At 38.1% G+C, this 12,950-nt stretch overlaps 1 protein-coding gene across 4 annotated transcripts in view; it reads right to left on the bottom strand.

Moving 5' to 3' along the window:
* Window positions 1-12,950, bottom strand: part of LOC143892225 (uncharacterized) — a 56,974-nt gene that overhangs the window by 36,402 nt on the left and 7,622 nt on the right. For 3 of the 4 annotated variants that reach the window (XM_077396689.1, XM_077396690.1, XM_077396688.1), the window contains exons 4-8: window positions 7,535-7,640; window positions 7,302-7,403; window positions 7,061-7,120; window positions 6,873-6,951; window positions 4,318-4,465 (exon numbers count right to left, since the gene is read on the bottom strand). In XM_077396689.1, coding sequence (XP_077252804.1) covers window positions 4,318-4,465; window positions 6,873-6,951; window positions 7,061-7,120; window positions 7,302-7,403; window positions 7,535-7,640 — 495 coding nt within the window. Of the gene's footprint in view, window positions 1-4,317; window positions 4,466-6,872; window positions 6,952-7,060; window positions 7,121-7,301; window positions 7,404-7,534; window positions 7,641-9,026; window positions 9,860-12,950 lie in introns of those variants that run through there. The other variant, XM_077396691.1, reaches the window with a different exon arrangement.

Raw genomic sequence — 12,950 nt, 5'->3', positions numbered from 1 at the left:
CATTTTTTATTTTAAATGATAACGAAATTTTATTGGAGCTCCATTGCTAAAACAATCCTTTTTTAAGGGGATTTGCTAGCATCCATCGCAAAAGGCATTTCGCGGATGGGCTGTCGCATTGCATGTGAGAGCAGCCACACAGGCTCACTTTTCAGCAGATTTTGTCTTCATTCAAGAGGTGGCTGCTCTGACATGCAACAGCCCATCTGCGAAATGCCTTCTGCGATGGACGCTAGCAAATCCCTTTTTTAAGATGATGATACAAATTTTATTGACAAGAAGAAAATGTATTACAAAGGTGTTGGGGATTGACCAAAAAAATTAATTCCCTTGGAATGCCACTCATGGTAATAGAATCCACTAACTCATAACCGCTTCTAGAGCATGCAAAAAGAAAACTCCTCCCACTACATAGGCAACAATCTTATCTATGATGTGTATGCCAAGGTTCTCAATTACGATTCTTCGTGCAAGCAGTGACGTCAGTAGAGTCACTCTCCGTGCTCCACTCATAAGCCCCCAACAAATTTGTTGACAAAAAAAAATTGCAGACTGGTTAAGAGAGCGCACTTCTCCGCTTAAAGCAAGTTAGTCACACAAAGTGTGTCGGGAAATGGCATCACAATCACCCCCAAATTATTCAAAAATAATATCTAGGGACCTTGCGAAGGATATCTAGGCGTTGGGAATGCCTTGTGGCAAAAGGCCTCACACAATTGAGTGGCATTGACCATCAGGAGACTTTCTACCCTAGTGCTAAGTTAAACTCTGACGAAATCCCATTGATAGATATAAAACTCGCCCTGTGGCAAAAGGCTTCACACAATTGAATGGTGTTAACTATTAGGATACTTTCTCCATTGTTGCTAAGTAAAACTCTGAATGTTAGTACGTGCTCTTGTCCATTACATCAGCTAGACGTGAAGAATGTATTTCTTCATGGAGATCCCCAGCAAGGTTTTAAATTTCGGTTTCGGGCCGAAATTTCGGCCGAAATCATGTAAAAATATGATTATGATTTCATTTATTTTTTTTAATTTCGACCGAAATGTCTAAAATTTCAGTGTCAATTTCGGCGATTTCGGTTGAAATTTCAGATATTTCGGTGGAAATTATAACATTTCAGTGTACATTTTTAAAATTCGGTGGACATTTTGTAAAGAAATCCAAAAATAAAATTTCAACCGAAATTTTGGTGGCATTTCGGTCGAAATCTTGTAAAGAAAGGACTTCATGTGAATTTCATCTCGGTTTGTGCCAAAACCGAAAATTTCGGTCAAAACGAAACGTTTCAGCCGAAATTTAAAACCATGATCCCCATAAGTAAGTCTACTTGGCATTGCCTTAGGGTTTCATACTGAGCGGCTTAGTATAGTTCTTTCTCAATATGACTTTCGCCGGAGTAACTACGATCACAGTCTTTATCAGGAAGATACCAAATAATACTATTATTTTGACACTACGTATGGGATAACACTGCTAACTAGTGATAGTTCGAGAGAGATTGAGAATGTTAAACAACATTTGCAAAGTGTGTTTGATATAAAGGATACAGGGTTTAGGGTTTCTTGAGTAATTTATTGGGATTGGAGTCGCTCATTCTAAGTGAGGTATCTTCATTTCTCAATGCAAATAAGATTTATAACTCCATAATAATGCCGGTTTACTAGGAGCACAGTTGGTTGATAGTCCGCCGGAAGTTAATCATCAACTCTTCAGTAAGACTACAACTCATTCGCAAGATTATGTCACGCCCCGACCCCACTGTCTAGATATTGTCTGGTTCTGGGTCATCTACCATCCCCGGTTTTGTTTTCCAGCAGCACTAACCGTGCCCGACCCACTCCGCGGGGCTCGCCCCATGGAGATGCTGAAAACGTGTCTACATAGGGAGAGGAGAAATCCACATATATAGCCTGGTAACTTTTCCTCCCTTTCCGATGTGGGATCTTTCAATCCACCCCCTTAGGGCCCAGCGTCCTCGCTGGCACACCGTACTGTGGGAGGTCTCACTCTGATACCATAATGTCACGCCCAAGAAATATTGTCCATAATACCGGGGCGTTACTAATTATTATAATATAAGTGTGAAAAATAAAACCGGGGAGGGCTGCGACCTAGAACCGGACAATATCTACACGGTGGCCGGGGCATTACAAATTTGGTATCAGAGCAGTATCTCCTCTAGTACAGTGTGCCAGCGAGGATGCTGGGCCCTTTAAGGGGGGTGGATTATAATAGTCCCACATCGGAAGAGGAGAGAGAAAGTTTCTGGGCTATATGTATAGACCCCCACCTTCCCTGTGTAGATGCGTTTTTTGCGGAAAAACAAAACCGGTGAGGGCTGCGGCCTAGAACCGGACAATATCTACACGGTGGCCGGGGCGTTACAAATTTTGCAAATATCAACAGTTGGGTAGAAAGCTTATATGCCTAACCATCACACACCCAAACATTATATATGTCGTGAGTGTGACTAGTTAATTCATGTGTTCTCTATGCCATCATCATTGGGAAGCTGCAGTTCGCATAGTCTAATATCTTGAAGGATCTCCAGGAAAAAGTTTGTTGTATCAAAATCATGGGTATTTGGAAGTAATGGGATATTGTGATGCAAACTGGGTGAGATTTCCATATGACACAAAATCAATCAATGGCTATTGAATGTTTTTTTGCGGTAACTTACTGACTTGGAGCAGTAAGAAACAGTAAGAGGCGGCTCGTTCGTCAGCTGAAATTGAGTAAGATCTATGGCTCATGCTACTAGTGAGTTAATATGGCTATGTTAGTTGAGGTTTCTATTCCCATGAAACTTCATTGTGACAACCAGCCTGGTATTCACATTGCATCCAATCTTGTCTTCCATGAGAGGACAAAGCACGTAAAAGTCAAATTGTCATTTTGTTTGGGATCAAGTGGCTTCCAAGACCACTGCTACACCATTTGTCTGTTTTCCTTCTCAGTTAGCCAACTTCTTCACCAAAGAGACTATTCAAGCTATCTTTCATGATATTTTAGGCAAGCTGAGCAAGTGTGATATTTATGCACAAGCTAGAGGGAGAGTGTAGAAGATTATAATACACACACACACACACACACACGATGGAGTTTCTTGGGTTTTTTTATCTTTTCGTAATGCGCTTAAGTCACTTGAGTGACTTAACACAAGGATTGAACCCACCTTAGGAATTGCGCAAATGTTAAATGGTTTGTGGGTTGGGTTTTTCCGTCTCTCTTCCAATGTTTTCTCTTCTTCTCCTCGCTTCACAACATCTTCTATTCTTCTTCCTTCTTGTCTACTTCTGATTTCTTGTGTTGAGAGTTTATATTATGTTGTAGATTAATAAAAATCACATTTGCAGAATCACCTTCCATACACAAATTTCCACTCACCTTGTTGACAAAAAATCTGGATGTCGGTATGTAACTATGTACACATCCTTGCTACCATTGACGACATGTAAAACAAAGAAACAAGACGTCCATCTAAAGCAGTGAGTGATTGAAACTATAAATACTTTTGGGTAGCATTGATTGGTGAATGCTCTAAATCAATGAGAAGGCAAACTTACCCACTTCAAAATCTCAAGACGGGTTCTGTTATCGAGTAACCATTGAGACAGTTTTGATAAGATATACTAGTGGAATTTTTGGATTTAATTATTACGCTTAGAATCAAACATAAAACCCAGATGGTCACTAGTCAGTGAACTGATCTATATACCAATTCTACACAGCATGGTTTTAAATTTCGTCCGACACACCGAAATTTCGGATGTAGGACCGGACTGACACCGAAAGTACCAATTTCGGTGTCGGTCCAGATTTAGGCCAAAATTTTGGGAAAATGTAATTTTTTAATTTTTTAATTTTTTTTCCAAAATTTACCTTTTTCCAAAATTTCGGCCAAAATTTCAGCCGAAACCGAAATTTTAAACCTTGCTACACAGTGCATAGTGATAGGAAGAACATTGCATAAATTGGTGTCCTGCTCTACACAGATGCATGTACCCTATTGGACATAATTTAACGCAGTTCATTCAATTGGATCTGTAAAACAAAACTACAATCTCAAGTCCATCCAACACCTGTTCAAAAAAATTTAGTAAGTTTTCTGCAAGTTCATCATGATATCTTAATGAGTGTAGTTTAGCACTAAGACCTGCGGTTAAATTACATTTAAGTGGCAGTTAAACGTGATTAGTCCATTCTGCAATATAATAATCCACTGTTATGTTACGTTCTCATAAATGGTGTCAATGTCAAGAGGCATTCTGAACAGAGAACTAAGTTATGGAAATGTGAAGTCGAGGCTACCTGTAGACATACTGAAAAGCGCCAAGTACTCTTGTTTCCTCATATGTTGCTCCTCCTCCTAATGTCCTCAAAGCATCTGGTGCATTGATGGCCATTATACACCCATCATACATCTCTTGTGAACCATGTACATCTAACACACAGCAACCTGCCAAACATATTTAGCCTTCGTAATGAAATAGATAAGTAATATAAATACAATTTGTCTGGACAATCGGCTCTATTTAAAATGCTTGGCTAGTCGTACTTCATATTAAATTCTTATCAGAGATTTGTATGGACTTAATAATCCCAGTTTTAAAGATTTTCTTATTCAAATTTTGTATCGCCTTAAAGCCAATCAATATTTGTTACCTACTGATATCACTTACATTAAGTTGAGGATCTTGTATGATCCAAAGTCCTTTCTCTTCAACTTGTCGTACGCTCCAATCGAAATCATTCTCGTCGAAATTCGCCACACTAGATACCAACACTAAAAGAATGGTCTCTCTTGTGCTGATTAGCAACGATCTTCTCGTTACTCGCTCTAACACCTCTTGTTGTACCTCCTTGATGTGATGAACGAAATCCTCAGCCCTGGCATTACGTCTCCCAGAGAAGCATAGACGGGTATGAACTAGAAGGTGAGGAATGAGTCGGCCATAGATAGCTTCAAAAGACATTTTTTTGGGAAATGATTAATGGAACTATTGTAAGCCAACTCTAACTAGGGTGGAGTTGTCCCATTGATGAGGTCTTTCACCAACTAAGCATCTCAATAAATTTCCTAGGTTGTGATTGACCACTTCCGTTTGTCCATTTGTTTGGGGGCTAATAGACACTATTGAATTGAAGTGTTGTCCTCATTTTACTCCACAGAGTTCTCAATAAATGACTCCATGGAGATGTACAGCCTCTCTAAAGAATAACTCAGCAACATGAGACACTTGAATTTTTCTGAAATGGGATGAGATGGGCCATTTTAGAGAATCTATCGACAACAACGAAGATGGAATCAAACTCGCTAGCAGTTTGAGGTAGAACTATATAAAATCCAGACTAATAACCTCCCAAGGTCTACTAGGAATCCGTAGAGGAGCATAAAGACAAGTATTCCCAGTTATCCTTTAAAAGAATGGCACATACTGAACTGACATACATAATGAATCAAAACCCTTTTGAATTGGAGCCACAAGTACCGTTGCTCCTCTAGAGCTATGGTCTTTGCTTGCATAAAGGGACCAACATTGCGAAGCTTGTGGATAAGGCTCTCTCATAAAGATCTCTTAGATATACGCAAGCAAGTGCCATGGAACATAAATCTATCATAGATGACGTAAGCAGGGCACGAGTCAGCTCCCGTCAACTGACACAACTCCAAGTTATGACCGCGTCAACCGAGTACTCAGCCGCATCAACTGTGTTCTTGGCCGCATCCGTGCCGAGTCGACAAGCATTTCTCTTGGCCGCATTCCGCCTCACATCCGTGTTTTTAAGCACCGGTCCCGAGTAAATAGGACCTCCTACTTAACCCATTGGACACGTGATTCATAACCCCAGGTTTGTATGTGAGATTGAACGTGTATAAGAATGTAACCCACTTCGCATTAATCTTATTCAATATATTTTGATAAATTAATGTAGAGCAATGTATGATGGTTTGAATTAAACACAAATTCATGTTGGATTAAGTAATGCTCCGATGTTTGAGAGCTTGAACGAAGGTGTATGTTGAGTACCTCAAGTGTGCACATTTTGCGCCTCTTTTTTTATGATGAAATTTTATTATGAAAAAGGACAAGGCCCCACGATCGAGATGGTCTGATACAATAAAAGAGAAGGTGAAAAGAAAGAGAAAATAATAGAACAAACACCCTCAAGTGGGAAGAAAATCAAAGATCTCCAAAGAGGCCCTATCAACTCCCGACCAGACTAATCTTCCAGCGTCACTATTATCCAATCTTCTCACGTGCTGGAAAGAAATAGAGGAGCCCGCCACTCGGTCATGTATCTCGTCGAATATATCAGTAAATCTCCAAGGATGGGGATGGATCCCATCTAGCAACGCACATTCTTCACGTCTCATCATTTTTAGGAGTTAAAAGGACAGGCAAAACACACGGGCTTATAATTTTTTTAAAATGTAGCCCTTCTTCAACAAGTCTAAGATTTGCACATCATACTTGGCTAGGCTCAGAAGATAATGAGGTAGGTGGGGCTCAGGACAAGATCGGTACAATGTTGAATTCCAAAAAATCCCTTCCTCAACAGTCATAATATTAAATATTTGAAACCTAATAAAACTTATGAATTTGTTCACCATAATGTTAAATTCCTTCTAATAAATATATGAGAAGCATGCACTACCTTTATACTCTCATCAATCAAAATAGAAAAATTAAATCTGCACAGATTCATCCTTCAAGGTAACTTGGATATGCATTACCAATCTATGGATTGATTGCCCCAAAAATGAAGTTATGAACCCAAGATCAATAATAATTACATGAAATTATGCTTCTTGAATTACGACCCAAGCGAACTAACACTCTCCCAGAAAAAAAACTACTCACCCCCATTAGCTCTTGAAACAGACTGCACCGCACAGCCTTTTCTTATCTGACAACGTCTACTCTCCAGCTCTTCTCTCACCTGTCATTTTTCACAATGATTACCAAAAATGCCATGGCTGAAATATATAAGTACACCTAAAAGTTTTACTACCTGGTGTATTCCGAAAGAAAAGAAACAGACAAGTCACCTTATTGACGTAAGTATGAGAATGCCATCTGACAGTAAGCCATTGTGGTCTGCCAAAGAGCTACAGTGAAAACCCAAAGTAAAATAAGATTCCACCACATTATTTCCAATTGCTTCTCGATGAAAACCTCCAGCGCCCCATGGAAACAGGATTGGAACAATGCAATAAATGAATGAGAAAAATAATATTGGAATGCATATTTACAAATGCCAACATCCAAGGTTTGACTTAAGAAATATACCTCAAGAAGGTGATGATTGTGGAAAAATGAAAGCACAGAACAAGCTGAAAAGTTCATTGCTCCTTCTGAAGGACAGGACCAGATTGAAGCACAGATAGGCACCTGCATGGTTTCATTATTGAGATATAAACATGGTAGCAACAGGACAAAACAAATATAAGAGAACTTTTCATACTACAAATATATAAAGGAAAGCCTAAGAGTGTGAGAGTTGCATTCTCCAGTAATCTCACAAGATAAGCCTCCTGAAACAACTGGGAATAGCCATGTGATTCAATGAAACGCCCCAAGGTTTCGTTGCGATCAATGACAGGGTTGTTCTCAAGTACTTCAAGGTACCTGCAAGAAGTAAATAAAATTTATTGTTAGATGAATAGTATACAGGAAAGAAAAGATGAAGTTAGACAAGTGACTGCCCAAACCCAGAACACTGTAAAAATAAATTCTTGAGATACCAATTATACAAGATTTTAGTATCCTTGTGGAAGAGAATGGACCTAACATAGGCATAATTATCTCTTAATCAAGGTGTTAGTTGTGAAATTAATGATATCATCATTGTACTTCTGCCATAAGTGGCTTGCATTTTCATATTCCAATCTGTGATCAGCTCCAGTTATTTGGAGGATTTCAGGGGCAGCTGAGGGCAACAAAAATATCTCCATGATTTTTTATTCTACTACTGCTGCACTATTTCGGGTATACACCCGGAAATAACTTGGGGCATTAAGTGCAAACTCTTCCAGAAACATCCCGACAAAGGCTTTAAACTATTCCTAAGCAACTTAATGAATTGTAGAAATGATTTCTGAAAAGGTCAGCTTGATCAGGTTTATTGTCATGCGTTTGGTGTCATCTATTGATTTAAGAAATGAGAAAATTGTTTACTTGTGACCATAGTTGTCAGAGTGGGAAGCAAGTGCGAGAGACGAAAGTGGGAAGTGAGAGCGGGAAGCGATTGGTTTAGAAAAGAGAAAAATGCAAGAAGCGAAAGGCTCTAAAGAAAGTGAAGAGAAAATGTATGTCTTCCCGTCATTGAAAGTTAATATGAAGGATGTAAGAGGCTTCATTAGAAATGAACAAGTACATAGAAATAGTAAGATTGTACTAGGCTAGGATTCTAGGAAAGAATGATTTTTTTTTTAAGGAAAGAATGGTTAATATAGGTAAGTATTATAAGTAGAAAAAGAAGACTTCATGACTAATTAGAATTGCAAGTTTTAGGAATTTACAATTTCACATGTTTTATTCATGTATATTTAATGTTTAGTTTTTTTTTTTTTAATATCCGCATAATTTTCATTTGAAACTTAATATCAGTTTTCAAGTTGTAAATGCATTTTTTTTTTTTTTAATACGCTCCTTCAACGTTATCAAACGGGAAAAAATATTCATTTAGAAAAAACCCTGACATTGATCGTGTGGGAAGCGTATGGGAAGCATGCTTCCCCTAAATTTGGAAAGCGAGAAGAACTTAGCTTCCAAAGCAAGCTTCCCATCCTACTAGCAAGTTTCCGATAACTATGCTTATGACACAATTATAGGTACCCAAGTATCTCAAAACTTTTTCCTTCTATAATTGTAAACTGGTATAGTTGAGATCTCAGTTGTATACACATATACTAACCAGAAATGGTTTCAGGAAAGCATGGTAATATACATTTATAGATGAAGAAACATATGCAAGTAGCTGAATTTATAGGGGCAGTTTGAGAAAGTTCGCACCGGGTGCTAATAATTGAATGCTCATCACATATTTTCTAGTGTGAGTGAATGGAGTTCTTCTTCAATCTTCTTCAGGAGCTGCACCTTTTCTTCTTCAGTCAGCTGCTCAAGCGGCGATTTTTAAGAGTTGGGTCGGGAGGTTTTTACGGCTCCATGCTTTCAAGGGTCTGTGTATGGTTCTCGGGTCTTCTTCAATCTCCAGACACAAGCTCCTCTCATATTTTTTGTCAATGAAACCAGATAGTCTCTTGGACAGAATTCCGAGAAACCCTAATCCAAGAAAACCCTAACTCATAAAAGAAAACTCAGCAAGGGCAGAGTATTCTGGTTTGGGGTGTAAACCCTTCAGGAAGATCTGTCAAGCTGAAAAACTACAAATTTGAAACCTTCCTCTTCTTCTTCTTCTTCTCTCTCTTCTCCTCCCTCTCTCTCTCTCTCTCTCTCTCTCTCAGGCACCGAAGAACAAAACCAAAGGTTGTTCTCTACTCCTCTGTCTTCCTCTGGGGAGATTAATCCAAACGCCAATATCCAGTTTTGAAGAAGGCAGGGCGCCACCCTTAGGAAAACAGAGGAGTAGAGAACAACGTGATTCATGAAAATTAAATAAAAGAAACTTTCACTTCATACGCATCAAGGGTTATGTCCTTTTTTAGTTCTCTAGAAAACAAAAGTACTTGTGAATATATCCGCTTAGCCAAAATCCAGCCATCAATGGCCTGGCCAAGTTCTCTGGTCACAGTAGAAAGCGCCGTGCTTTGTTGAGAAGCTGCTTCTATCCCAATGGCGAGCCGGGAGGATTTGTTTTTTTTTTTTTAGGGAAGCTGGGATTGAACCCAGGACCTCAAAGTTGAGATACAAAACCTTAACCATTGAGATATAGGCCCAACCCCGACTTTACTCGCCACTGGAATAGAAGGGGCTTCTCCGCAAAGCCTCAGGCCAAAAGTATTTTAAAGGGCGGATTATGTGCTGCTCCGCCGAGGGTTTGAAAGATGCAGAGATATCTATGTATATAAAGAGGAAGGGTTGTTTTACTGTTCACGATGACGTAAAAATACGACAGCATATTTGAAGGGAATTGGAAACGATTCCATATAATCTAAACGCCCTTCTCAGTATTTATTCACATTAGTCCAAATTAATGGAAATCATCCATTTCGCCTTCCAACAATATCTCTATAAAACCGACTCCATTAGAAGCACGTCAGACCCAATTGATCCCTAAAACTGACTCCATAAAAATGTTTCCATCTTCCCTTTAACGCATCGTACCATATTAATAAATCCTTCCTCAACAAGTAAAATACCCTTTACGTTTTCAACAATATTAATCCATTACCTCTCTCTAGAAGAAAACGCTTTTCCACTGAGAAATGGGCAACTCCATCCACCACCAAATGCACATCCAGACAAATCTCCAATTTGGATTTTTGATATGTAAGTTTGTTTGTATTCAGTTTATCTGCAGCTTCGATCTCTAACTATCGACTCCTTTTGTAATTTAATTTCAAGCATTTCTTGCATTGATCTAATGATTTGTTAGTTTCATGTTGGTTGATTTTGGTAGGCGGTTAATATGGAATTTCATATGGAAGTAGCCAAGTTTTATTCAGCCTGGGTGTGTCTCTTTTTGTGATGAAAGTAATGCAATTTCATGTTTTATTGGGGTTTTCTATTTCGGTTTTCAATTTTTTTTTTCCTTTGATCTCTTTCTTTGTTTCGTGATTTATCAGTGTTTAATTTTCTCTTTCTTACTCTGTTTATATGTTGAATTGCGCTTCCGATGGGTAAATTTTCATTTGCATATGTATGCATGTACATATGTAAGCAGAAAACAAAAGTACCTTGTGAATATATCCGCTTAGCCAAAATCCAGCCATCAATGGCCTGACCAAGTTCTCTGGAAGAGTAGAAAACATCATAGCCATTCTTTGTTGAGAAGCTGCTTCTATCCCAATGGCGAGACGGGAGTATTTGTTTTTTAGGTAAGCTGGCATTGAACCCACGACCTCAAAGTTGAGATACAAAACCTCAATCACTGACATATAGGCCCAACCCCGACTTTATTCGGCACTGGGATAAAAGGAGCTTCTCCGCAAAGCCTCAGGCCAAAAATATTTTAAATGGCGGATTATGTCACTCCTCCGCCTAGGGTTTGAAAGATGCATAGATATCTATGTATATAAAGAGGAAGGGCTGTTCTACTGTTCACGATGACGTGAAAACATATTTGAAGGGAATTGGAAATGATTCCATATAGTCTAAATGCCCTTCTCAATATTTATTCACATTAGTCCAAATTAATGGAAATCATCCATTTCGCCTTCCAACAATATCTCTATATACCCAACTCCATTAGATGCACGTCGGCCCCAATTAATCCGTAAAACCGAGTCCATAAAAACGTTTCCATCTTTCCTTTAACGCATCGTACCATATTAATAAATCCTTCCTCAACACCTAAATAACCTTTACGTTTTCAACAATATTAGTCCATTACCTCTCTCTAGAAGAAAATGCTTTTCCGCCAAGAAATGAGCATCTCCATCCACCACCAATTGCACATCCGAATAAATCTCCAATTTGGATATTTTATCTGTAAGCTTGTTCGTAATCACTTTATCTACAGCTTCGATCTCTAACTATCAACTCCTTTTGTAATTTAATTTCAAGCATTTCTTGCATCGATCTAATGATTTGTTGGTTTCCTATTGGTTATTTTGGCAGGTGTAGTCACCCCATTTGACCGTGCCCTAAATCTCTGTGTAAATAGAAAATCCTTCAAATCAAAAAATTAGGGCTCTTAATCTAATTTTAGAGAGAGAGAGAGCTTTCTAGAGATAGAGAAGATTATAGAGAGGGATAGAGCTTTTTAGAGAGAGAGAATTCTAGAGAAAGAAGAAGATTCAGAGAGAGAACGAATGAGATCTAGAAGGAGATCTAGAGAGAGAAAGAAGGAGATCTAGAGAGAGAAAGAAGCTTTCAAGGAGAGATCCAAGAGAAGAGCACAAGATTAGTGGATTTTGAGTTTTATTTTGAGTTTTCTTTGAAAATCTAGCATAAAATGGGAAACTTAAAAATGGTTAGATCTAGTAACCTAGGGCTAAAATCTACCAGAATATGTTTAAAAAACATGTCTCATTTAAAGATCTAAAGCAATTCACCTCAAATTTTGAGTTCTAGTTGAATTTTGATGTAAAGATGGCAAAACTAAGTGCTGTCCAGCCTCGTTTTTATCATTTTTATCAATTTTCGGTTGAAATTCGTGGAAAATTTTCACGTAAAGGTGTAGTACTCGTTGAGATCTTCGATTTTGGATATAAGACCCAAAATTGGCCAAGAAACGAAGAAGTTATGGCCGTTTTAAGATTTCAGCTCAAAATTCAGTGCAAAATGGTAAATCTAAGTGTGTTTTTGTGAAAATTCCTTAAAGATCTTCAAACCTGAAACTAAGATTGTTAGATCTAAGCCTAATAAACATGTATTATCATATATTTCTGTCAAATTCTCATAGATCTTGTGTTTGAATGAAGTTTTGATGTTAAATGTCATAAAATTGTGTTGAATTACATGCTGTCCAGATTTTATTTTCAAATTTTTACTAAAATTCGATTAGATCTAGCAAAAGTGATACACACGGAAGTTGTATATTTTTTCGAGATCTTTGATTTGACATCTTTCGGATCTTGTAACGATGAAAAATGAAAAAAGTTATGCTACTTTTAAGATATCAGTAAAAAACACTACATTTTCATATTTGGACTTGATAAAAAATTATCATTTTCCGGCCACTTCTCGCAAGATCCAGTCGAAATTGTCAACAAAGAAAAGTTTATTGAATCAATCTCCTAAAACTTTGTAGTTGAACACTTTTCTTGAAAATGCATGTTTGATCATCTGTTTTGCAAAACAAAATCAGAGCTT

The sequence above is a fragment of the Tasmannia lanceolata genome, unplaced genomic scaffold (assembly GCF_043159265.1).
Source record: "Tasmannia lanceolata isolate RefF3 unplaced genomic scaffold, GAP_Taslan_0.1 ptg000015l, whole genome shotgun sequence".
Taxonomy (NCBI): Eukaryota; Viridiplantae; Streptophyta; class Magnoliopsida; order Canellales; family Winteraceae; genus Tasmannia; species Tasmannia lanceolata.
Note: the sequence above shows the minus strand (reverse complement) of the source record. Positions and strands in the feature narration are given on the sequence as shown.